This window comes from Rhinatrema bivittatum, chromosome 7 (genome assembly GCF_901001135.1).
Source record: "Rhinatrema bivittatum chromosome 7, aRhiBiv1.1, whole genome shotgun sequence".
NCBI lineage: Eukaryota > Metazoa > Chordata > Amphibia > Gymnophiona > Rhinatrematidae > Rhinatrema > Rhinatrema bivittatum.
Genome location: NC_042621.1, coordinates 220127425 through 220155224, shown reverse-complemented (window position 1 = coordinate 220155224; position 27800 = coordinate 220127425). Strand labels below are relative to the sequence as shown.

Genomic DNA, 27800 nt, shown 5'->3' with positions numbered 1-27800 from the left:
AGATGAATGGTGATGGTCCGTAGAGCGGGGTACACCGGTGAGGGTTCCTCAGTAGCGCTGGTATGGCAATGGTCCACAGAGCGGGGTACACCGATGAGGGTCCTCGGTAGCATTGGTATGGCAATGGTCCGCAGAGCGGGGTACACCGACGAGGGGGTCCTCAGTAGTGCAGGTACGGCAATGGTCCGCAGAGCTGGGTACACCGAGGTAGTGGAGGTACAGCAATGATCCGCAGAGTGGGGTACTCACTGTAGCAGAGCGAAGATTCCAGGGGAAGCCCCGGGGAACGTGGTGAGTGGCAGTCCAAGAAGCAAGGCCCTCCGAGGAGCGGATAGCCAGAGACAGATAGGGCCCCTGAGGAGCAGGTACCTGGAACGTGCCTCGTCAAGGGAGCAGGAGCTGGAACGCAGGTCCAAAGTGAGCGGATTCAGCAATGAGGGAACTTGTTGCCAAGTTGTAGGTAGGCAGGGCCAGCTGACGTAAATGTCCAAGAGAAATGACGTCATCCGGAGCGCACGCCGCCGAGGTTCCCGCCATGATGTGAATAAGACTGGCCCGAGGGTGCGGGCGTGTGCCTAAGGAACTCCCAGGGCAAGATGGCGGTTGCAGCATCCACACCGTGTGGGAAGGCCCGAGAATTAGGGTGTGCAGGCCGGCGATAGCCGGCAGAGGCCGCCAGTCTCCCCAGATGAGTCGATGCAGGAAGGGATAAGGTGAGCAACAGTGGTCGCAGCCGTCTGTGACCGACAGGCGTAACACCCAGATCCTAAGGAATAGAAGGAGGGGGAAGAATAGGAGAATGCCCAGACCCCATGTTATGGGCATCTGTCTCATACAAAGTCTCAAAGCTTCTTAAATAATCTTAATAAAAAGGTTATCACCTACAACATTTTTTGATGACCTTTATTTCTAAGTTTATACAATGTAATACTGTACATCACTTTTATCAGATTGTAGCCACTGTTAAAGGCAGTGTGGGGGGAACCCTGAGGAAAAGTAAAAACTTACAGCAGCAGAAGCAATGGGGTACATATTCAAAAGACATTTAGACAGATAGCGCAGAAGTTATCCTTCTAAATAGCTTAAACGGCTTATTGAGCCTCTTATCCAGCTAAATTATAGCTGGATATGTTGTTATCCAGCTATAATTTAGCTGGATATAAAAGGGGCGTTTTGGGGCATTCCGGGGAGGGGTCCAGTTATCCGGCTAACTTAGCCAAATATCAGGTATATCCGGCTAAGTTAGCCGCATAACTTTAAACCTGCTTGGAAGCATATCTAAACTATTGCAGCCTGTCCTCATCTCTGCCTCCCTCCCATCCCAGTTGCAAAGGCCCTAAGGGGGCCAAACTAGTCATCCCTCCCAAAAACGGCCCATTTAATATAAATAAAAATGTATTTGTGCTGGGATTCTCCCCCCCCCCCCCCCTCTCCTCCCCCACCCTCTGCTCCGACTTCCTCTTATATGTGGAAATGGTAAAATTCACAGCCTGAAGATTCCCTGCCCAATGCCCACCCTAATCTTCTCCCCTTCCCCCTTTCTCCCCACGCCCCATACCTTTATATCCTGTTGGGGCTTCAGGATCACATCAGTTTCTGCGAGCTGGGACTGGCGCTTCCGAGACGCTTCTTCTGTTGATAGGCTACTATGATGGAGCAGACATAACCGGCGATATTCAAAAGAATATCCGGTTATGTTTAAAATTATCCAGCTATGGTTAGTTCGATAACTTTAACCAGGGATTTCAGTGGGATGTTTCTCCCACTGAATATCCTAACATTAGCTGGATAACTTGTCCATAAAACGTCCTACTAAATATGAACCCCAATCTGTTTAAATTTGGAATTTACACTTTTCAAGTTTAAAGGTTTTCAAAGATGCTGCTTTGCATTATTACAGTAGATACTCTGAAAATGGAAGATACAAATGCAATATGGATATACTTTTCTAGAATTACACTAAAATTATCAAATTGTGTCTTACTCGTGCTATGCTTATCATCTGTTGCTCTGAATCCCTTTGAATGACAACTTTTTTTGCTGCAATAGAAATGATGAAGGGATACTGGCAGAAGGAAAACCTGTTCAACAAACAGAAGAAACTGGTAAGAAAATGAAATCTATTTGCTATAAATAACAATGAGAAATTACTACTTACCTGATAATTTCCTTTTCTTTAGGACAGTCAGATAAATTCAGAACAAGTGGGTTATGCACCTCTAACAGCAGATGGAGATGGCGCAAACTGATGTAACAGTATAAATGCCCCTGCAGTGACATCAGCCTGCCAGTATTCTCTTCAAAAGCAACTGTGGACAGATTAACAAAACTTGATTAAACAGATTACCTTTTTAATACTCAGCCAACAGGCAACACTGAGCTCAGACAAGAATGTATTAACACTAGTCTAGGGACTGGATGAATACTTACCAGTAATCCCTGTAACACGTAGCCATGAAGGGCCATAATACAACCATTTGGCAGCCAAGGGAGGGAAGCTGGATTCATCTAACTGTCCTAAAGAAAAGAAAATTATCAGCTAAGTAGTAATTTCTCATTTTTAGCGTCCACGTCCAGTCAGATGAATCCAGAACAAGTGGGATGTACCCAAGCTATTCCTGAATAGCGCAGGAGGCTGCCCATGGTCCAGTGAAAACCACAAGTGCAAAGGGTCTGCACATCCAGACGATAATATCTGGAAAAAATGTGAATCAAGAACCATGTCGCAGCTCAGCAAATGTCGATAGGCGACAACAATTTCACTTCCGACCAAGACACTGCCTGAGCCTTAGTGGAATGAGCTCTGACCTGACTAGGTAACAGCTTCCCAGCATCAATGTATGCAGCTGTGCCTACCTCCTTAATCCAGCAAGCTATGGTAGCCTGCGAGGCTGGCTCTCCCTGCCTAATACCGCCGTGAAGGACAAACAGGTGATCTGTCTTCTGTAAAGGCTTAGTATCCTCCAGATACAGGACAATATGTCTCTTGACATCCAAGGGTCGCAACAGACGATACTCCCCTACATCTCTGTCTCTGTCCATAGAAGGCAGGGAAATGGACTGATCAAGTGAAAGTCAATAACTGCCTTCGGTAGAAAGGAAGGAACAATACGCAGCTGTACCATCCCTGGAGTCACCCGGAGAAAAGACCCCCCGGCATGACAAGGCCTGCAGCTCAGAAACCCTAAGCACAGAATGAATTGCCACAAGAAACACCGTTTTCAAGGTCAGTAACCGCAAGGTCAGTTTACGCATCAGTGTAAACGTAGGACTTGTTAAGAAATCCAAAACCAAATTAATACTCCATAAGGGCACCATAAACCTCAAACGAGGACAAAGATGTTGCACTCCTTTCAGGAAACAGGCCACATCAGGATGAGCTAACAATGATCCGCCATTCACCTGACCTCTGAAACAGGCGAGAGCTGCTACTTGTACCTTTACGGAATTAAATGCCAAGCCTTTATTCAAGCCATGCTGCAAAAATTCCAAAATAAGCGGGATCTTGACTGAACAAGGAAGAGTACCTTGATCCTCATACCAGGCCTCAAACACTCACCAAACCCACACATAGGCCAAGGAGGTGGAGAACTTTCTAGATCGCGTGAATCACTGCCGCAGAGTAACCACGTTTCAGCAAGTAAGCCATACTATAAGACAAAATTGATTCAGATCTTCGTGAAGAACAGGACCCTGCCGCAACAGATTCCTGTGCGCCGGAAGTCAAAAGGGCATTCTGCCAGGAGCCGCCACAAATCCGTATACCACAGCCTCCTGGGCCAATCTGGAGCAACCAAGAGCACCATTTCTCTGTGGGGCTCGACCTTCAGACTAATCTGCCCAACATCTGAGGCTGAAATCATCTAGAGATGTAGTTCAGCCCATCCCATAAGTTGATCTATCTCATGCGACACTTGTTAGCTCTTGTTTCCACCCTGCCGATTTATGTAAGCCACAGTCGTTGCATTGTCTGACATTCTCCAGACCGCTTGACCCCGCAGCCTGTCGCTGAACTGCAAACATGCAAGCTGGACTACCCTGGCTTCCAAACAATTCATGTTCCAGAGAGACTCTTTTGCATCCCAGCACCCCTGCGATGACAGCTCCTGATAGTGAGCTCCCCAATCATAGAGGCTCGCATCTATCGTCAGCACGAGCCAGTCTGATGGTGCTAGGGAAATTCCCTTTCTTAGATGATCCAACTGTAGTCACCACTGCAGTCAGGAGGAGACCTCCATCGGCAGGTGGAGCCAAACCAAATAATCCAGAGACTGCGGGTTCTACCGAGACAACAGGGAGTACTGAAGAGGTGCACATAAGCTTTCACCCACAGTACCACTGCTACCATTAAACCAAGTACCTGCAGGTAGGACCATAAGGTTGGGCGCAGAGTGTTCAATAGACGTAGCTGTGCCATTAACTTCTGAATACAAACTTCCAGCAGGAAAACCTTCCCGTGCTTCATTTTGAGCCAAACCCCAAGGTATTGCAATGACTGAGCAGGCTGAAGACTGCTCTTGACCAGGTTCACCACCCAGCCTAGCTCATGCAACAAGGAGATCACCTTGCGGTTCACCAGGCAGCTCTCTTCCAGCAACTTGGCTCAAATCAGCCAGTTGTCCAGATACGGGTGTATTAGGATCCCATCCTTTCTCAATTCTGCTGCAACTACCACCATTACCTTGGAAAAGGTCCTGGGAGCAGTGGCCAGACCAAAAGGCAATGCCCAAAACTGATAATGACATCCCAGAACTGCAAACTGCAGAAAGCATTTATGCTGTAGTCGAATGGGAATGTGCAGATACAATTCAGATAGGTCCAAAGAGGTAAGAAATTCCCGACTGCACGGCCATTATCACCGAGCCAACATAGGCTGCTCAACCTGCCAGGCAGCCCACATCCCTCGACCTCCCACAGAGCGTCCCGAACGCTGGAACGGTGCACTGAGCACGGAGACCAGAGGAAGGAAGAAGCCCTACACCAGAAACCCTCCTTCTCTGTTTCTGTATTATTTTTTTCAAAACTTACCTGAGCTCAGCCTTACCTGGCTGAGTATAGAGGCAGTCTCCAGCTGCGGGGGGAGAGGGCATTTGCCGTCACCACCACTCTCAGTTTCCTGCACTTGCTGCATTTCAGCTGCTTAACAGCTAAGTCCACAGCGGCTGAAAAACCAGATACCGGACCAAGGCACTCATCTGAGGGACCACGGAAATCACCTCAAGAATTCTCAGCTGGGGCAGGATCCTTTTGGTATCACCACAGGAGAGCAGGACGAATATATTTTCCTTATTTTTCCTTTTTCAAATCAAAGAAATCTCCAGAAGGAAGATGCACGACCACCATCTGCTGGAGTCGGAGAATACTGGCAGGCTGATGTCACTGCAGGGCTATATATACAGTGATGTCAGTTTGCTCCATCTGCTGGTAGAGGTGCATAACCCACTTGTTTTGGATTCATCTGACTGGATGCTAAGAAATTTTCCATTTTAAAAATGTTTTACAATTTATTTTTCTTATAGTAGGATTTCTATACTTAACAAAGTCAGCTAGGTTTTCTTTTTTCTTTCTTTTTCTTAATTTCTCCCTCATTTACATGGGGACTTGGGATTTATTTCCTTTTTGATTTGTATGATGACATTGTTGAGAGGTTTTATATTTTATCTCATGTATTTGATTTAAAATTCAAACAAATATAACAAAAAAAAAGAAAGTTAACTCTGTTGAACTGTTCAGTACTAGATGTTTACCAATATTTTATAACAATAAATAAAGTCTCAATTTGCTACAATTCCACAGCCGAAGCTATTACAGAATCTATTTTTTTGTCATGTAATCCTGACAACAAGTGCTTACTGATCTCTTCCTTCCCCATGCTGTCACTGCTCTGTCAGGACAATTCTTGGAGGGAAAATGAAGAGAATGGATACATGGTAAGCAGGAGAGAAGGAAAACTAGAGAGACCACATGGTGAGAGGGAGGGGGATGATAAGAGATACCCGAAGTGAGACAAGAGGACATCCATGGAAGAAGGGGGTTGAAGTGAAAATGGGAGAGGAGAGAGGCGAGGAAATACTGTGATGGTAAAGGCCAGGAGAAGAGATTAGAAAGGGTGACAGGAGACTGGAAGAAAATGAGGAGAAAAGCACATTATAAAATACCCTGACTTGTACAGTAGAATCAGGATTTATGTGCCCATGTAAAATTGGGTACAAATGTGCACATGGGCAGGCTATTTTATAAAGTGCACATATGTGCACTCAAGTTATAAAATGGTCAAGTGCTGATGCAGATGTGCCAAAGTGCACCCGTTTGAAAGTTACCGTCCCTGAAAGAGTCTGTTGAGATAATTAGAAACATACTCTCCAATAGAAAGGATAACACAAATCCCCATTGATTTTATTTGTGAACTAGTCGAGACTGCACTTACTGAAAATTATTTTCATTTCTTTTTTTATTTTCTTTTTTCATGCATTTACAAACATTCAAGAAGAGTTCTTGTACAGAAAAAGAGGTAATACAAAGCAAAAACATTTAAGCCACTATTTCTTTCATGGCCACATAATATAGTATAAACCTCTTTACACAAAAGAAAATAAGGGGAGGAACAAGAGAAAATAAAGTGAAAATACCGAGGCAAATTTAAAAAGAAAAACTGAGAGATATAGCCAATTACTAATTATCACCGAATACCATAATTTCAAATTAAGTGTGCGAGTCTAGAAAGACATGGAGCTGGGTTGGCTCGAAAAACATATAGGGGCAGATTTTCAAAGGGGTATGCGCATACCCCCCGAAAATCTGACCCAAGTTCCCCCTGCGCGTGCCGAGCCTATGTCGAATAGGCTCGGCAGCACGCACAAGCCCCGGGACGCGAGTAAGTTCCAGGGCTTTCCTGGGGGGGGGGGGGGGGGCGTCACAGCGTGTCATCTGGGGGCAGGGCCACGGGCATGGTTCCAGCCCGGGGGCGTTTCAGGGGCATGGCCGAGGTCTCCGAAACTGCTCCCGGGCCAGGGAATTGCACGGCCGGCGCAGGTGTAACTTGTCAAACAAAGGTGGGGGGGGGGGGGTTAGATAGGGCTGGGGGGGGGGTTAGGTAGGGGAAGGGAGGGGAAGGTGCGGGGGGTGGTGGAAGGAAAGTTCCCTCCGAGGCAGGCTGCGAGGCTCGGCGCACGCAGGCTGCCGATTTTGCACAGCCTTGCGTGTGCTGACCCTGGATTTTAAAGGATACGCGCGTATCTATTAAAATCCGGCGTACTCTTGTTTGCGCCTGGTGCGTGAACAACAGTATGCGTGGGCGTACTTTTTTAAAATCTACCCCATAATTCGCATTTTAAAATTTCAAGAAGCATTTACAGGGGTAACGCAATAACAAATGGCCCCCCTTAGAGACCACCTCGATATGCATGGCTAGAAATTTCTTGCAGTGCAATTGAGTATTTCTAGTAAGATTTGGATATATCCATATCTTTTGGCCATAAAACAAAGATAAACGATTAAGGAAATAACATTTCAATACATTATTTCTATCAGAGTAAAAGGCAAAATTCACCAAAAGAGAGCCTCTTGTTTTTTACTTCAAAAGATTGTGATAATTCCAAGATAGTTGTAATATCTAATGATTTATCTTAAGCTTGAGCATCTTCTTCTATGTCTTCAGTAGAAGATGGCAAATAATAGGCCTTTGTTATTATTGGCATAGCCTCTTTAGGAACCGTCAGTGCTTGAGAAATATGGTTCTTAAAGAGTTCCAATAGGTGAAATCATCCGTATAATGAAAAAGTTCAGAACTCTCAGATTCAAGCTTCTAAACGAGTTTTCCAAATTTTCCAGCTTTTTTGCATGAACTTGCTCTGCTTGAACCAAGGTAGTTTGAACTTTATCTACCAAAGATATCCGGGATTCAAAAGTTTCCAAGTTAGTCACAATTTTAGTTATAGAGACAGTGTTTATTTGCGTTTGATTGTTTGCATCCAGAAAAGCTTTCGTTACGAAGTGACAAAGGCCTCTAAGGTAACCAAGGCGTCCCATACCGATTCCAAGGTGATCTTGGGTGGTTTTATAAAGGGAGGTTTGGTAGAAATAACATTCACCAGCTCGCTAGTACCCCCTAAAACCTCTCCACTTGCAGGCTCTAGGGAGTGTGGTCTAGCGGTTTAAAAAGCCTGACCAGTTCCCAAATGTCCGTCAGGGAAGCTTGCTACACAAGCGGCCCTAAGCCGCACCCCTTCCATGACTTCAGAAGAAGTTTCACTCCCTTCTCGTGCCTCCCGCTCAGAATTCAAATCCCCCCGAATTACCTCATGAAGGGGGGGGGGGGGGTCAATGAGCCTTCAGGTGTCATCAGGAGGGCTTGGGAGGGAGGCACTGGGGTATTTGGTGCTCCAGGGGTTAAGGAGATGGCCTCTGCCAGTAGAGACGGCATTCGCTCCCCACCAGTCTCCACAGCGGTTAGCGCACCCGTTACTATTCTTGGCATTCCTGCAAAAAAAGTTTCAATCCGCGGTTGATTGTTCTCTAGTGAGGGAGAGCTATCTATACTCTCCCTGAACTTAGCCTTCTGCTTCGAATGCGGCATAACAAACAAGGAAAAATCACCAGTAGGGAAAATGGAGAGAGACGTCTTGCAGGAACTCTCAGTAGGCAGCCATCTTGTTCTGCCCCAGGCAAAATTATTTTCATTTCTAAGGAAAGTTTTATAAGCAGATAAAAGGGATGTCTGTGAGTGCTACCATGGCCCCCATTCTAGCCAACTCACATAGCCAAATTTGAAAAACTACATCTTTCATTTCAAACATTTCAGATAAGAAAACTTTTTGTGACAATGGTATGTTAATATTTAAATATTATGGAAAGCAACATATATATTGTTATATGGGATTTTAATTACATTAAAATCCCATATAACTCCTTGCTTGTGCTAAGTATTTATTTATTTTTGATTTTTATATACCGATGTTCCTGTAAAGTATACATATCACACCGGTTTACAAGGAAGAAACTGTTGCCTTGTTGGCGGTTTACATTGAAACATTTAACAATTAACAACAACATGAAGGCGCAAAGAGGAACTTAGTGGAGCTTACAGTGAACATTCATGATTATATAAATATCAATGATGAACTCTTCAGGAACTTATGTATGTAGTATGTAAGTATGTAGTATGTAAGTATGTAAGTATGTAGGAACATCTGTCTGTAATACTCAAGCCTATTAATTTTACTGTAATTTATCTGTGATCCACTATTGTAGCAAACCTCTCATACTGTAATCTGCTTTCAAGTGGCTGACCAACCTGAAAACCGGAATAGGAATCTAAAATTAAATTAAATGATTTGATATTGTGAATACTTTACCTCATACATGCAGAATACAGACAGACCCTCACCAAATACAGAATAAAAAGAGCATACTGTAAGTATGAATAGAAATATAGGGACAAAAACTGAACTGGAAATCACAACAGTACAACAATGGAAAAATAGTATTCATCTGATTTAGTTGCTAGAGTTTTGACTACCCTGGAAAGGGGGATAAAGGAAATGACTATATACATAAAGTTAAAAATATGCAAAATCTTTTTTTGTATGCATGGTGGTGGTTACGCCTACAACCAAGCTTTGTGCTCATTTGTTTGCATTTGTAATTATCTGTGATAATGTTTGCTCCACTGTAACATCACTTTTATCCGATAAACAAATTTCAACTAAAAGTTACCATCCCTCAATAGTAAGGTTTGAAGTCTTGAAGATTGATACAACTGCTCACGTTTCAAACATGAGCTAATTCTACCCCATTTTGTGACATTTGCAACAGGATATATTTTTCCTTGTAATCAAATTAATTTGAACAGAAATACATCTTGTAAATACTAGCATACAGTGCACAGGCATAGCAAATCTAGCATTTACTAGAGCTGGGCTAAAATATCCATTGTATTCTCTGCCCATCTAGGAATTCTCTTAAGGGTAAATTTGATGGATCACAAGAGCAAATACTTAAAATTGGTAAATAAAGTCCCTGATCAAATCAAAGACTTTATTTTCGCCAATTTTTTGGCTTATTGCAATCTGTAATTGTGATCCAGTATCCCTGCATGTAGGTGACTATCTGAATTATGCGTAGCATTAGTAATCACAGCTCCCAACTTTTCAATCCATTTTTAGTATTTACAGTATAAATTGAATATTAAAATTATTAAATTGTAGTGTGGGTTATTATGTTGCATGCCCAAGAATCAAAAATTAAAAAACAGAAAAATAACTACTTGCATGCCATCTTACCTGGGTGAGTTGCCATAGCACTGCCAGTTATAGTATTCTTCCATGAGATCAATAAGGTCCAAAGTAGAATTATAAAAATCAGTGTAGGGAATTATAGGAGAATTAGTGAGACTATTAGCAGCATCTGAAAAGAAAATGTTTCTATTAAGAAACTGTAAGAAAAAGAACCTTTACAATTATTTAACCTAATCACAAAATTAAAGTATTCTGATAGTTGTCCAAAGATTCCAAATGGTCTAGGAAAAGTAGACGAGGTATAAAGCAGTAAGCTAAGTTAAAGGAATAGCCTGACGTTTATCATTAAACATAATCCTTCCATTTGTTCTGTAAAAATTCTCGAAATTTGGTATCCCCACTCAGATGACTAGGGAATCTCCAGAGGCGGGGCAAGTTCTCCCCTGTTCCATCCCCTATATCTACCCAGATCAGCGCGTGGTCAGATATCTCTATGGGTCCAATTCTCACCTGTTGGGCCCTGGAAAGCAAAAAGGAAGAGACCAAAATATAGTCTATCCTAGACAGCGTGGAATGGTCCCTCGACATGTGCGTCACGCTCAGTCGGGTTTAAGGTACGCCATATATCTAGTAATTGGAGCTCGGCACACATATAGGAGATTCCCTTGTCAGACATATCTGGCAGTACCATCGCAGGGTGAGATCTGTCAATGCTGGGATCATGCACACAATTGAAATCACCATCAAAATTAAGGGGCCCTTCATGATTGGCACAAGTGTACTGACCAGGCCCTGGAAGAATGTATCAGTATAGGAATTTGGGTCATAGATATTACAGATAGTGACTTCTCTGCCTTGCAGCTTGCCAATCAATATGCGATATCTACTAGAGATGTGAATCGTGTGCCAGATCGTCTTAACGATCAGATTCGGCTGGGGGGGGGGGGCGGGGAAATCTGATCATTAAGATATGTGAATTGGAATCGTTTCCGATTCCAATTCACATCGCTAATTTTTTTTTTTTTTAGGAAGGCCCGCGCCGCTAAAAAAAAAAAACCCACCCGACCCTTTAAATCGACCCCACCCTCCCGACCCCCCCAAAACCTTTTAAAATTTACCTGGTGGTCCAGGGGGGCCTCGGGGAGAGATCCAGGGGGGCCTCGGGGAGAGGAGAGATCATGGGGGGCCTCGGGGAGAGATTTCCCGTTCCCAGGCATCACCTGTTCTAAAAATAAATGGCGCCGATGCCCCTTTGCCCTTACCATGTGACAGGGTATCCGTGCCATTGGACGGCCCCTGTCACATGGTAGAAGCACTGGATGGCCAGCGCCGGCCATCTTTACTCATCAGCCCCTATTATAGAGTATAGTATAATAGGGGCTAATGAGTAAAGATGGCCGGCGCCATCTTTAAAGATGGCGCCGGCCATCCAGTGCTCCTACCATGTGACAGGGGCCGGCCAATGGCACGGATACCCTGTGACATGGTAAGGGCAAAAGGGCATCGGCGCCATTTTTTTTTTTTAGAACAGCTGATGCCTGGGAACGGGAAATCTGTCCACGAGGCCCCCCGAGGCCCCCCTGGACCACCAGGTAAATTTTAAAAGGTTTTGGGGGGAGTGTGGGGTCGATTTAAAGGGTCGGTTGGGTTTTTTTTTTTTAGCGGCGCGGGGCCTCCCTAAAAAAAAAAAGGGTCGGGAGGGTGGGGGAGGCTAAGGGGAGGTCGATTTAAAGGGTCGGGTGGTTTTGTTTTTTTATCGGGCCATTGGCGCCATTTTAATTAGTGGCAGCCAAAATGGCGCCGATGGCCCGAGAGCGGGAGATCGCGCCGGGACCCCCCCACTGGACCACCAGGTAATTTAACATTTTGGGGGGGTTCGGGAGGGTGGGGGAGGGTAAGGAATTGGTTTTAAAGGGTCGGGTGGGTTTAGGGGTTGTTTGGTGTGCCGGTTTTCCCGCCCTCCCCCAAATAATTCCCGTGCCTTATTTAACGATACAATACAAATGCCCCTGACGATAAATCGGGGGCATTTGTATTGTATCGTGCACTCTAACGATTTAGGACGATTTTAAAATTATCTGACGATAATTTTAATCGTTCAAAAACGATTCACATCCCTAATATCTACCCATTTCACCTGACAGTTGTTGCTGCAAAGTAAACTGTAGGTTCTAATGGATTAAGGTTGCTACTCCCACTTTACGCCCTAAGGCCGGGGTAAAATAACATTGACTGACCCATTGCCTTTTCAATTTTAGGCTTTCTGCAGCTGACAAGTGAGTTTCCTGAAGGGCCACTATCCCCACCTTCTGTCTCTGAAGTGTGCTCAACACTTTTTGTCGTTTAATAGGCGTTCGAATACCTCCCACATTCCAGGATATATACCTTACTTTACCTATCCGGTAACAAAACTATGGCATAACGATCTAAATGCACATTCCACATTCGGGCTAGTGCTCCCCCAGCCTGGACCTCCAACCTGTCTCTTCTCAGGCTCTCTGTGCCGGACCTCTCCATCCCTGCTGCAAGCACAGTGTCGTTCCCCCCCCCCCCTCCCCCGAGCACTCCTTCCCTCCCCCTCTTCAAAACAGTATACACATAATCTCCCGGAGTAAATCGGGCGAGAGATCCCTATTACTTGCGCTCGGGTACTGACCCACCTTCTATAATACGCATCAGGAAAACAATTAAACTTAGAACAGAGCATATACAAACCAATCCCATATAGTAAAAACCTTCTGCCATCAATGGCTACTACCGTGGCAGATAAAGGCATTGCTCAAACCTCTGTGGCTGGTGGTATATACCAAATAATTGAACCAAGGACTCCTCCTGGGAATTAAGGAGAGACCAAACATTCCCATAGGGACTTCTGACAGATTAAGAGATCAGGAATGACAGGGTAAGTTTTTCAACCAGTCAGCTGTCTTTTCTGGAGCCTCAAAAGTGAAGACCTGACCATCCTTCCATATTTTTAACGATGCTGGAAACTGCAGGGCAAACCGAATATTATTATTGTACAAGTTTTTGCATATACTGGAAAAGAGATGCCGCTTGGCCGCCACGGCTGCAGAGAAGTCCTGAAAAATTACTACTCTGTGCTCTTTGTATCTCAACTCAAGTCCTTAATTTTTCGAAAGGCCGTGAGAACTGTAGTCCGTTGGGCCCAGTTGAGAAACCGCGCGATTATCAACCATGGGCACCGGTCATTGTCCCGCCTGGGACCCAGACGATGTGCTCGCTCTATATCCAACTCTCCTTCCAATAAAGGCAAATTTAAAGTACCAGGTAGCCATTCTGCCAGGAAGGAATGTAAGTCACCATCTTGCACGTCTTCGGGGATACCCAGGAATTTAAGATTATTTTGGCGTGTTCTATTCTCGAGATCCTCTAACTTACTGTCTGCCATTTTAATTGAAGACTCCAGAGCTGTAACGCGGGCAGTGAGGGCCTGCTGGTCTTCCTCTACCGCCGAAATCTGACCTTCTGCGATGTCAATCCGCCGGCAAATATCCCTGAGAGTCTCTTTCATTACAATGAAATTTGCACTGATGCCGTCAAATTTATGTTCCAGTGCTGCGACTACAGCCGTAGTCAGCCGCGCTACTGCTGCATCATCCAGATCCGTGCCTTCTGATATTCTCCGGCTGTCAGCCATCTTGGGCTCCACTCCGTTTATTTTTAATTTATCTTTTCTCAGCGGCTTTGCTGACTTTTCCAGCTGGCTGCAGCTGGCAAGTCGAGATGACCGGACTTTCCGCCGTGCAAGACTCCTCCTAGTTCGCGAGGTTTTAATCTGAAGCCCTTAAAATTGTCAGGTTTCGGAGGATCAGCACCCGGAGCCCTGATGAGCATGTCTCACCAGGCTCACGGTATCACGTGATCTCCCCTACCATAAATGTTTAAAAATCCTGCTGGCCGAGTCCCCCACCCCAAATGTCTCCAAAGGGAATAAGTAATGATATTATCAGCACCAGCACTCACCTCCTCCCTTCCCAGGAAATAGAAATATAATATGGCCTCCTCACCCTCCCACAAACACCCCCCCCCCCCCCCCCCCCAAGCCCTCTCACATATCCAGTATCTGATCGCACCATTTGCAGCCACAGGATCGCAGTACACTGTAATCCTGACCACTTCCAGTATTGCTCTGGGAAGCAGTGCTGGAAGCATAAGCAGTCAGCGTTAACTATCAAGTGGCTGGCCTAATGTGTACTTTCTGCTTGCACATTTGTATCTGCTTCAAAAGGAGGTACAAACATATGCGAGCACTAAGTACCTGCTGTGCACCAGTGGCCCAGTTTTCAAAGGGAAGCCCATCAAGAATTAGCTTGCAGGCCCATGGGCAGTTTCAAAATTGCCCCAAATGTGCATTGCCTGTTTTTTGCACTTATCTTATAAGGTACTATATAAAGAATAAAAACAAATTAAGAAAAAGGCACGCACATGCTGTTTTTAATGAAACTGTTACTACCTGATGTTCAGGGTTGTTAATAATGCAATGCAGATAAGGGAAAGAAAGCAAATAGGACGCCCATGATAATAGGATTATCATGGGTGTTAGGACCCTAACGCCCACGATAATGCCATAACGCCCGTGATAAAAAAAAAATGCATCACAAGATGCGTATGCAAATTTTTAAAATGTAATCAAAAGGAAGGAGTTTGAGCGGAGTTTATGATAATGAGGGGTGTTTAACATTGCATGTGATAGCGTAATGCACGTTTTAACTCTGGAAATAACTACACCTTTTTTCCTGGCATTATGTAAATTCCATTTTGGGCAAGGGAAAAGAGAGAGGGAGTAGAGTGGAGGTGGGGAGAGAGAGAAAGAGATAGCACACATATTAGTCAACTATTTATAACACTGTAGGAGGGAGAACTAGTAACTCAAGGTGAGATTTTGATGGTGGTCAAGGGTTTAAGGAGCAATTTTACATGCACATTCAGAGGTGCGAACAGCACAGTACACATCTGTGAAGATTTGATGTGATTTGGAGTGAGGAAAGGTACACAAAGATGAGATTTGTACATTAGCTTGATAGCAGCTAGGTAGAGAGTGCATCAAACTTGGTCACACAAGGTTGCATAAATTTAGACCTATTCTGAGCCAGGTCTACAGTTATCTGGCTAACTTAGCTGGTTATAGTTAAAAATCGACTGAGTTAGCTGGATAATGTAATGCCTCCCAGAAATGCCTCCAGGATGTTGCTACGTTATCCGGCTAAATTTTAGATGGATAATGAGTTACCCGTCTAAAATTTTGCTGGGTAAGTGGGAGAAATATTGAAGTTGGCATTTAATCATATAACTTGTGAATTATCTGGCTAAATGCCATCTGAATATTGGCCCCCCCTTATTTTTTATGCTGCCTATAAGTGAAACTTGCCTTAATCAAATCTTGTTTTTTTGTTTTTGGGGGTTTTTTTTTTTATATATCTTTCTAATTCTGATGGGGCAGTCGAGATTCCACCAGGAATGACAGGTTCCTATTTGTGTATGTCTTCCTGTCTCCCCATTATTTGGGATGCAGCTAAGCCACACAAGTGTTTTAGAATATATTTGAATGGGACACTGTGGTAACTGACATGTGGGTGAGCATTTCTTTGTTTTTTGATCTTGGTTTAAACTGACATTACAACATAAGTGTGCTCTTTGCACTTCTACTGAAATCCAAATGTTAGTGGTCTCAGAAGAGTGACTCATTATACTGGAAGAGGGACAATGAGGATATTTACATCTTCTTATAAGAACATAAGATTTGCCACACAGGGTCAGACAGGGTCCATCAAGCCCAGTATCCTGTTTCCAACACTGGCCAATCCAGGTCACAAGTCCCTGGCAGGATCCCAAGGGGTAGATTTCTTCCTAGCTGCTTATCCCAAAAATAAATAGTGGATTTTTGCAACTCTATCTTAATAATAGTTAATGGACTTTTCCTCCAGGAACTTGTCCAAACCTTTTTTTAAACACAGCTAAGCTAATAGTTTTCACCACAACCTGTGGCAACAAATTCCAGAACTTAATTATGTGCTTAGTAAAAAAAAAAAAAATTCTCTTATTAGTTTTAAATGTATTACTTAGTAACCTCATTGTGTGTCCCCTAAACTTTGTACTTTTTGAAAGAGTAAACAACTGATTAATATTTATTTGTTCCATTCCACTCATTATTTTATAGACCTCCATCATATCTCCTCTCAGCCATCTCTTCTCCAAGCTGAAGAGTCCTAACATCTTTAGCCTTTCTTCAAAGAGGAATTGTTCCATCTCCTTTATCATTTTGGTCCCCTTCTCTTTTCTAAGATATGGTGATCAGAACTGTACACAATACTTAAGATGAGGTTGCACCATGGAGTAATACAGAGGCATAATGATATTTTCTGTTTTATTCTCTATGGTGCAACCTCATCTTAAGTATTGTGTACAGTTCTGAATACCATATCTCAAAAAAGATATAGCAGAATTAGAAAAGAGAAGGGGACCAAAATGTATCAATATATAAAAAAGCAGATGTCCCAGAACAGATCCCTGGGGCACTCCACTATTCACCTTTCTCCATTGAGAAAATTTACCATTTAGCCTACTCTCTATTTTCTATCTTTTAACCAGTTGGCAATTCACAATAGAAAACTGCCCCCTCTCTCATGACTTTTTAATTTCCTAAAATTTCTCTCATGAGGGAATTTATTAGGGATGTGAATCGTTTTAGGACGATTAAAATTATCGTCCGATAATTTTAATATCGTCTTAAACCGTTATGGAACACAATACAATAGAGATTCTAACGATTTATCGTTATAAATCGTTAGAATCGTGAGCCGGCACACTAAAACCCGCTAAAACCCATCCCCGACCCTTTAAATTAAATCCCCCACCCTCCCGAACCCCCCCCCCAAATAACTTAAACATTTCCTTGCCAAATCCTACCTCCTTCAATCCCCCCCCCTCCCGAATCCCCCCCCCCCCAAATGACTTAAATTACCTGGGGGTCCGGAACGGCAGCGGTCCGGAACGGGCTCCTGCTACTGAATCTTGTTGTCTTCGGCCGGCGCCATTTTCCAAAATGGCGCCGAAAAATGGCGGCGGCCATAGACCAACAGGATTCGACGGCAGGAGGTCCTTCCGGACCCCCGCTGGACTTTTGGCAAGTCTTGTGGGGGTCAGGAGGCCCCCCCCAAGCTGGCCAAAAGTTCCTGGAGGTCCAGCGGGGGTCAGGGAGCGATTTCCCGCCGCGAATCGTTTTCCGTATGGAAAATGGCGCCGGCAGGAGATCGACTGCAGGAGGTCGTTCAGCGAGGCGCCGGAACCCTCGCTGAACGACCTCCTGCAGTCGATCTCCTGCCGGCGCCATTTTCCGTACGGAAAACGATTCGCGGCGGGAAATCACTCCTTGACCCCCGCTGGACCTCCAGGAACTTTTGGCCAGCTTGGGGGGGCCTCCTGACCCCCACAAGACTTGCCAAAAGTCCAGCGGGGGTCCGGAAGGACCTCCTGCCGTCGAATCCTGTTGGTCTATGGCCGCCGCCATTTTTCGGCGCCATTTTGGAAAATGGCGCCGGCCGAAGACAACAAGATTCAGTAGCAGGAGCCCGTTCCGGACCGCTGCCGTTCCGGACCGCCGCTGGACCACCAGGTAATTTAAGTCATTTGGGGGGGGTTCGGGAGGGTGGGGGATTTAATTTAAAGGGTCGAGGGTGGGTTTTAGCGGGTTTTAACGATTTTAACGATATATCACGATATTTTACCCCTCCCCCCAACGGCAACAATACGATTCCCTCCCCCTCCCAGCCGAAATCGATCGTTAAGACGATCGAGGACACGATTCACATCTCTAGAATTTATCAAATGTTTTCTGGAAATCTAGATACACTATATCAACACGTTATCCACATATTTATTTATGCCCTCAAAGAAATGTAGCAAATTTGTGAAGCAAGAATTCCCTTGGCTAAATCCATGTTGGTTTTGTGCCATTAAACTATGCCTATATATTCAGCAGTTTTGTTCTTTATGATAGTTTCTACCATTTTGCCTGGCACAGACGTCAGACTCACTGGTCTGTAGTTTCTTGGTTCATGCATGCATGCACGCAGCTGATAATGTATTATTCTATTCCAAGCGTTTACTGTCTGAAAACACACATAAGTAGGCCTTAATTTCTGAAACACAGGACTACTGCTTTGCATTATTTTTATTTTCTTATTTTTTTTAAACAGAAAGTGATTATTTTTATTTGGTGATGTTGGCAAATTTCTACAAGAAAAATTTAAGCTCTGAGCTTAGTTGAAATAAGTGCAGAATTATTTAGAGTTCCTTATTCAAAGACATCTACCCAGATAGCTTGTGAGTTATTTGTCTAAATGCTTACTTTTGAATATCTATGGCATTTATTTGGCTACATTTTAATCAGTTAAGTCATTAGCTGTCTAAAATTTATCTGGATAAAAAAAGAAATGTTCTGGGGGCGAAACTAAGTTATCAAATTAACTTAGCCAATATTAAGCCTTATCCAGTTAAGTTAATTGGACAATTTTAGGCCTGCCTCAGAGGAGTCCTAAAGTTATCTGACCAACAGGCCAACACAGTAAAGGTCATGGGAGAGCAGGTGAGCGCCCGCCCTCCTGGCGTGTGCACAGGCCACTCTCCTGTGCACGCGATTCAGGGGGGACAGACATGTAAATTAGGGCCCGCGGTAAAAAGAGGCGCTAGGGACACTAGCGCGACCCTAGCGCCTCTTTTTTGATGGAAGTGGCGGCTGTCAGCAAGTTTGACAGTCGACGCTCAATTTTGCCGGCGTCGGTTCTCAAACCCGCTGACAGCCATGGGTTCGGAAACCGGACGCCGGCAAAATTGAGCATCCGGTTTTCAACCCGCGAGCTGATTTTAAATTTATTTTTAAATTTTTTTATTATTTTAAACTTTTAGGACCTCCGACTTAATATCGTCATGAGATTGTCAGAGGGTGTACAGAAAAGCAGTTTTTACTGCTTTTCTGTGCACTTCCCTGACGCCGGCAGAAATTAATGCCTACCTTTGGGTAGGCGCTAATTTCTGAAAGTAAAATTTCCGGCTTGGCTGTACATTTTACTTACTGAATCGCACGGGAATAACTAATAGGGCCATCAACATGCATTTGCATATTGCGGGAGCTATTAGTTTCGAGGGGGGGGGTTGGATGCACGTTTTCGACGCGCTATTACCCCTTACTGAATAAGGGGTAAAGCTAGCGCATCGAAAACACGCCTCCAACCGTGGGTTAACAGTGTGCTCCAGCGGAGCGCACTGTACTGTATCGGCCTGCAAGTGTGGTAGAATAACTTTAGCCTTAACTGGTTGGGATCACAGTAGGAGTGTACCACAATGCTAGCAGAAGAAAGGAGTTTATGGAAGTATTGAGTGGGTGGAAGGGTTATGGTTTGGGTAAGAGGCTGGGATGAGGAAGGAGAGGAGGGGGCGTTGATTTCACATTTTTTACAAACTGGGAAAGAGCAGGGGGAGGAAAGGGAAGGGTAAGAAGAGAGTAAAACTTTTATTTTTAAAGTCTACCTGGAGGGGTTTGATGCAAATGGGGTAACAGGCATGAGGCCACAAGCCTACAAGTCATTTCTTTTTTTTCTACTGTGCCAGTCTGCCTTTAGCTGAATAACTAAACTTATACAGCGATATTCATTAGATAGCCAGTTACATTTAAAGTTATCTAGCTAAAGGTTACCGGATAACTTTATTCAAGGATATTCAGCAGGATATTTATCCAGGATAACTTATGCGGCTAACTTTTGATGGATAAGTTGGCCATTTTAGAGTTTATTTTCAATATTAGCCCCTTAATAATTATAATTTTAAAAAATTCAAAATGAAGATATTTGAGTTATGCATTTATAACATTATTCAGTTAATGAGAAAAAAAACATTACTTAGTAAAGCTAGAACTTTGGTTGCTGATGGAATCCACCAGGAACATTTTGGCAATGGTGGAAACTCTTCAGGTTTTGCAGGGAACAGACGTAAAGAAATAAACTGCAGCAATCTGTCTACCAGCTGCTTGAATCTCCTCTGTAATATTCTACAAAACAAAAGTTGTAATTAAACAACTATCAGTATTAAGACAATGATATATGTTATTGGTTTGTAATCTGCGCTGAACAGATTCTAGGAAGTAGCAGAATATAAGAACTTTTAAATAAATAAATACAATGCTGAATAGCTATACTACACAATCACATGTAAGGGAAATACTGCTGAGGTCTAAACTTTTTCAGTTTTGTATAGTAAAAATTGTTCCATTAGGTATAGTCATACTATTTAAAGGAAAATTGGTTCTTACCTGCTAATTTTTGTTCCTGTAGTACCAATGATCAGTCCAGACTGCTGGGTTATGGCTCCCTTCCAGCAGATGGAGTCAGAGAAAAGCTGAAAAGTACCCCCTGGTGTGCCACCTGCGATCCTTCAGTATAATCAATATCAAAGCAGAATGAAGTAAATTTAACAACCAATGACTAGATCAAACAAAATATTAACCTCTTAAACACCATAACTTGTGAAAAAGCTATGTCGTAGTGTAGGTGTGTAATCTTCGAAAAAAATCTGTAAAGAGAAAATACAAGTAGCTGAGCGGACTCTCCTGCATATATACCCATGGGCGGGCATCTGGACTGATCCTTGGTACTACAGGAATGAAAATTAGCAGGTAAGAACCAATTTTCCTTTCCCTGTACATACCAGGATCAGTCCAAACTGCTGGGATGTACCTAAGCTGCCCTAAAAGGGGTAGGACCTGGAGTGTCCCGCTCGAAGCACACTGCTATCAAAAGAATCCACAGTCGAATCCTGGACATCCAAACGGTAATGCTTAGCAAACATGTGCAAAGATTTCCAAGTGGCAGCTCTGCAAATCTCTTGGGGTGACACACATTGGCTTTCTGCCCAGGACGCTGCTTGTAACCTGATAGAATGTGCCTTAAGACCATCTGGCACCAGTTGCCCATGTCATATGTAAGTCGAAGCCACTGCTATTACTAGCAATGGTAACATGGAATAGACTTAGTTTTTGGGTACTTGCCAGGTTCTTATGGCCTGGATTGGCCACTGTTGGAAACAGGATGCTGGGATTGATGGACCCTTGGTCTGACCCAGTATGGCATGTTCTTATGTTCTTAAGAAACAGCGTCTTTCAACCAGCAGGCAATAATAGTCTTAGAAGCCTTACTCCCTTTCTTAGGCCCACTCCATAAGACAAAAAGATGATCAGACAATCAAAAAGGATTAGTCACCTCCAAGTACTGCAAAAGAATCTGGCGGACATCCAATCTCCTCAGATCCTGAGCCTGAGGAGAATTCTTATCCTCATCCGTAAACACCGGTAACTCAACTGACTGGTTGACGTGAAAAGCCTTTGGCAGAAAAGAAGGTACTGTCCAAAGCGAAACTCGAGTCAGAAATTCGCAAGAATGGCTCTCTACAGGATAACGCTTGAAACTCCGAAACCCATCTAGCTGAACAGATAGCTACGAGAAACACCTTCTTAAGTGTTAAATCCTTCAATGTAGCCCATTTAAGAGGCTCAAAAGGAGAACCGCAAAGCCCACGGAGAACCAAATTTAAACTCCACGATGGGCAGACCGTGTGCACCGGCGGGTGTAAGTGTTTGGCACCCTTCAAGAACTGCGCTAAATCAGGATGTCCAACAATAGAAGTACCATCAACCTTACCTCTTAAACAGCCCAAGACCGCAACTTGAACCCGGAGCGAGCTATACGCCAAACCTTTCTTAAAGCCGTCCTGCAAGAATGTGGACAATAGAGGCTTGCCACAGGGACACCTTCAACGTATGACACCAGGAATCAAAAACCTTCCACACCCGAACATAGGTGAGAGAAGTAGATGTCTTTCGAGCATGTAGAAGAGTGGTAATTACTGCCTCCGGGTAGCCCTTCTTCCTAGACAAAAGCGAGCTGCCTGATCGAAAAATACTGGACCCTGCCAGAGTAGATTTGGCAGATGACCCAGGCGCAAGGGACCGTCCACTGCCAAGTTGATCAGGTCTGTGAACCACGGTCTTCGCGGCCACTCCAGAGCCACTAGAATAACCGCTCCCCGGTGGGACTCTATTCACCTTAGAACTTTTCCCACCAGTGGCCAAGGGGGAAACACATAGAGGAGAATGTCGGGAGGCCACGGAAGGACCAGGGCATCCACCCCTTCCAACCCATGTTCCCATCTGCGACTGAAGAATCGAGCCGCCTTCTCATTCAACCGAGTCGCCATCAAGTCCAGCCCCCACCAGCGCATCACGAGTGCCATCGCATCCTCGGACAGCTCCTATTCGCCGGGATCTAGCCTTTGTCGACTGAGAAAATCTGCTTGGACGTTGTCCACCCCAGTTATATGAGACACCGCCAGACGGGCCAGATTGTGTTCTGCCCAAACCATCAATTTGTCTGCCTCAGAGGCTACTGGGTGTCTCTTTGTACCCCTTGACGATTTATGTAAGCCATGGTGGTCGCATTGTCGGACAGGGTCCATACCGCCCTGTGCCTGACAAGCAGAGCAAAACGGCATAGCGCTACGCAAACTGCCCTGGTTTCCAATCGATTTATGGACCACTTGGCCTCCTGAGCTGTCCACTGACCTTGTGCCAAGTGTGACTGACAAACTGCCCCCCACCCAGAGAGGCTGACATCCATCGTCACAACTATCCACTGAGGATTCTCCAGGTCCATGCCCTGAAGCAAGTGATCTGGTACCAACCACCAATCTAGGCTGGACCTGGCCGGTTCTAGCAGTGGTAAGGGCAAATTGAACTCTTCTGACTTGGGGTCCCAACGGGAGAGCAACGCCCTTTGTAAAGGTCTCATATGAGCAAAAGCCCAAGGAACCAGTTCCAGCGTAGATGCCATAGAACCAAGAACTTGTAAATAGTCCCACACCTTGGGTAAAGGAAGGGCCAACAGATGCCTGACTTGGGACAGCAGCTTCTCCATCCTCAGCCGAGGCAGGAAAACCTTGTCCACCAATGTGTTGAAACGTGCTCCCAGAAATTCCAACTCCTGAGATGGGATCAATTGGCTCTTGGCGTAATTGACTACCCAGCCTAGCGAATGCAAACGGCGTAAAACCGACTGAACCGCAACCTTGCAAAGCGCCTCAACTTCGCTCGAATGAGCCAGTCTTCCAGATAGGGATGAACTAAAATTCCTTCCCACCGAAGGCACGCTGCCACTACCACCATTACCTTGGTGAAGACTCGTGGAGCCGTCACCAGCCCGAATGGTAGAGTGCGAAACTGATAATGTTTCCCCAAGACCATGAACCGCAGAAACCTCTGATGGTGTTCGTGGATTCCTATGTGAAGGTAAGCTTCCATCAGATCCAAAGAAGCCAAAAATTCACCTTTGTGGATGGCCGCAATGATGGACCTCAACATCGCCATCCGAAACAGAGGTACTCGCAACGCTTTGTTGACCTTCTTTAAATCTAAAATCGTCGGAATGAGCTCTCCTTCTTGGGGACTACGAAGTAAATGGAATACCGACCGGTCCGACGCTCGGCCGGTGGCACTGAGACAATCGCCCCCAGGGTCTGTAATCGAGACAGAGTTTGAAGAACCATCTGCCGTTTCGTCTGAGACCCGCAGGGTAACACTAGAAAGGGATCCCGAAGAGGGCGAGCAAATTCCAAAGTGAACCATGATTTATAATATCGAGAACCCACTGGTCCTCACAAAATTCCTCACGAAACAGAGAGAGTCGTCCCCCGATCTCCGGCATGGAGGAATGGGCCAGCGCACCTTCATTGGGGAGGGGAGGTTTGCTGGAGGCAAAACCGTGAGAGATTCCGTCACGCTGGGGCTGCTTACCATGAAAGGAATGTGCCCAGGCCTGAGACCTCGCCAACGTCTGTCGAGGAGCAAAGGAGGAGCGCCCTACCTGTACGTAAATGGTGCTGACCCCAAAAACGACCTTGGAACGTGCCGAGTCTGGGCTTGTCTTTAGGCAGCTTGTAAACCTTGTTGTCTCCCAAGTTTTTAACCAGTTGTTCCAGCTCGTCTCCAAACAACAGCTTCCCTTTGAAAGGGAAGGACCCCAGCTGAGACTTAGAAGAAACATCAGCCGACCAGTTACGGAGCCACAGAAGCCTTCTTGCTGAAACTGCCAAAGATATAGAATGAGCCGAGGTAAGAAGAAGATCATATAAAGCATCAGCCATATAGGCAACCGCCGATTCCATGCGGTTCGCGTGTTCAGCCTCTCCCGGAGGAAGCTCCTGAGTTGTGAGCAATTGCTGAACCCAGCGGAGGGTAGCTCTCTGCATAAGGCTGCTACAGACAGCCGCCCTCACTCCAAGTGCTGAAACCTCAAATATTCGCTTGAGTAAAACTTCTAGTTTCCTATCCTGAAGATCCTTGAGAGCTGCCCCTCCCATTACCGGAATCGTGCACTTAGCTATGGCCTTGACGGCCGAATCCACCTTAGGAATCTTGAGAAGATCCAAGGATACCTGGCAGCGGGTAAAGTTTTTCCATAGCCCTGCAAACTCGCAAAGAGGCTTCCGGAACATCCCATTCCCGGGACATAATCTGAAAAGGATTTAGATGAAAAGGAAAGGTTTGAGGAGGAGATCGCAAGCCCGATAAAACAGGATCCCCAGAGGAAGAATCCGTTACCGGCTCAGGAGCCGGAATATCTAATTCTTGCAGCACATGTGGAATTAATGGATCCAGTTCCTCCTTGCAGAACAAGCGGAGCACCTGCGGATCATCGCCCTCCACCGGAGCGGCACTATCCACGTCATCGCTCATATCCCCGGAGGAGAGGTCCGGGATTGCGGGATCCGGAGGAGTGGTGGGAGCTGGGAACCCCCCATTAGGAACTGGCCAAGGAAGCCACATTCCAATAATTCCCTGGTCCCTGGTTTGAAATTCTTAGCTGGAGGAGGAGACTGCATTTCCCAGTCAGCCTCAGCTTCCAAATATGCACTGTTGCGCAGCAATACAAACTGGGAAGAAAATGGGTGCTGCCGCTTTAAGGGCCCCCCGTGGGAGGAGCTGAGTCCGGAGGTGGAGCTAAGTCAGGCTGTGCAAAACAAGGTCTTTGAGGGCTCAGAGAAGATGTGGAAAACGGAGGGAGATCTCCTCTCTCCGAGCCCTGAAGATCGGGACCTGAGCCAGGTAAGATGGCCGCCGTTCCTGCCCCGACTGGGGGCGGGGCAGGCCTCTGCCGCTGAGATGATTGACTGCTCCCCGAGCCATGGGAGTGCGGCACAGCTGACTTTGGCATCAAAATCGGCTGCTGCGAGGGCCCTCGCCCCCGGGAATACATCGGGAGCAAAGGCCTTCGGGAATAGTCGTGGCGCCAACTCCCCACAAGCCTCACAACGGGACCCACACGGCATGAAAAACGCGTGAAAAAATGCAAGAGCAGGAGGGTGAAGAAATCCACCCCTTCTGGAGCCCGGGTGAAAAATCGGCAGGCTAGGGCTGAGTAAAATAAGGTAAAACCCGCCCATTTCAGTTTTAAACTTTTTTTTTTTTTTGTCAGTCACCAAACAGGGGGATTAGCTTCCCTGCATTCACTGCACAGGCATACACACCCACCAGAGGAACTATATCTTCTCTGGGTCTGTATAGGGGAAGAGGGATCGATCCACCGGTAAATCTCCCCCCAACTCACCGGGTAAGGAACCAGTCTCCAGGTATAGAGGCCATAGGACACTGCCTAGCCTTGCCTGCCTTTAGAGAGTGTTCAGTATGCTGATGTTTATGATTTTCACCCTTTTTTTTTTTAAACTTACAGTACGTTGATCTAGCCAGAGGTATAAGGAAAAGACAATTAGGAAAACCTTCCTAAAACTAATTAATTGAGCAAGGATCAGGACCGCAGGTTATGCCATCCTCTCATCTGCTGGAGCCAGAGAATACAGAAGGATCGCAGGTGGCACACCAGGTTATCTAGGGGGTGCTTTTCAGCTTTTCTCTGACTCCATCTGCTGGAAGGGAGGCATAACCCAGCAGTCTGGACTGATCCTGGTACGTACAGGGAAACAGACAATTCAACGCAGATATATTTTAGTTGTTATATCCTTTTAAAATGTGTATATGAACTTCACTGCACAGATCTCTAATCTTAGCAAGCTACAAAAAGCAAAAAAAAAAAAAAGCAATAATTTGTTATACTATATATTTGGTTGTTTTCTTGAATCTTCATTTGAAAACTATGAAAAGAAAGAGGCCAGAAAGTTTACTAGAGTGATACAAGTAAACAGAACCTTTTCCTCCTGCACAAGAGTAGCAACTAAGTCATGACTACTAGCAGCTCATTGATAATACACTCAACCACTCCTCAAGCTTCCTTAGACTATTTCTCATTCTTTTAACCCCCAAAGGATGTTGTCCAGTCTGCTGCAGATCTTAATGTCATCTGCAAACAGACAAACTTTTTCTGCTAACTGTTCCACAATATTGCACACAGAAATATAGAACAGAATGAGCCACAAGCAAAGCCCAAGGCACTCTAATCACTACCTTTCTACAGAGTGAACTTCATTTACCTAATGATTCAGCTCAATTATTTATGAATATTACTTTATGCTTCTGTAAAGTTAATATTTAACCTAAGACCATTAACTTAAGAAATACGCTTGGGCTATATTTTTAAAACTTTTTGCCACCAGAATGAAATGTGAAAATCTTCTTCCCAAATATATACTTACTTTTTAAACCAGTGAACTAGGAAATGATGGTCAGCTTCTGCCAAGGTGGCTATCTGCCTTAGCAGATGAGCATAGATGACATATGTAGAAGTACTATTAAACTGAGGGTTCTGGAGAAGTAATAAAGATTTTTAAAAAATCAACACTCAGTAACTTTTAGAAGACTTCAAACATTCAAACTCAATTTATTGTAAAAAGATTACATAAAATTAAATAATGTGATTTCTTTTTGTCAAAACATTTTATTTATTATTAACAAAATTGCTTATGTGTAATGATCATTCTTGGGCAGCATGAAAATCAGCCACACAACTAGGAATGTCATCTAATGGAACCAATGCGCAGCATTTCTTAGCTAGCTCTAGGGAATCCTAAAGAATAATTGGTTCTTGCCTGCTAATTTTCGTTCCTGAAGTACCACAGATCAGTCCAGACTCCTGGGTTTTGCCTCTCCTCCAGCAGATGGAGACAGAGAAAGTTTTACTGCCACTGCCACATAACACGAGGTGCCACCTGCAGTTCCTCAGTATTGATCTGTACCCAAGTCAAAAGTAGAACAAATACCAATACCATATGTAACTAACACCCCCTGAATGAGCAGTGTGAAGTGGAAAACCTGGAACAGATAACGGCGCCCACACACAAAACCCATGTAGAACTAACAAAACCTGTGCCATTCTTCAAAGTAATTAGAATAACAGATTGAGTGGACTTTCCAAATTTCCCTTTCCTCCAGTGGGTGGGACTCTGGACTGATCTGTGGTACTATAGGAACAAAAATTAGCAGGTAAGAACCAATTTTCCTTTCCCTGTATGTACCCAGATCAGTCCAGACTCCTAGGACGTACCAAAGCTTCC

General features: G+C 44.8%; 1 protein-coding gene across 4 annotated transcripts in view; it reads right to left on the bottom strand.

Annotated features, from left to right (window-relative positions):
• HECTD2 (HECT domain E3 ubiquitin protein ligase 2) overlaps window positions 1–27800 on the bottom strand; it is a 231251-nt gene that overhangs the window by 115260 nt on the left and 88191 nt on the right. For all 4 annotated transcript variants that reach the window (XM_029609862.1, XM_029609861.1, XM_029609864.1 and 1 more), the window contains 4 exons: window positions 26943–27052; window positions 20150–20298; window positions 10281–10404; window positions 1985–2081 (listed from right to left, as the gene is read on the bottom strand). In XM_029609862.1, coding sequence (XP_029465722.1) covers window positions 1985–2081; window positions 10281–10404; window positions 20150–20298; window positions 26943–27052 — 480 coding nt within the window. The remainder of the gene's footprint in view (window positions 1–1984; window positions 2082–10280; window positions 10405–20149; window positions 20299–26942; window positions 27053–27800) is intronic.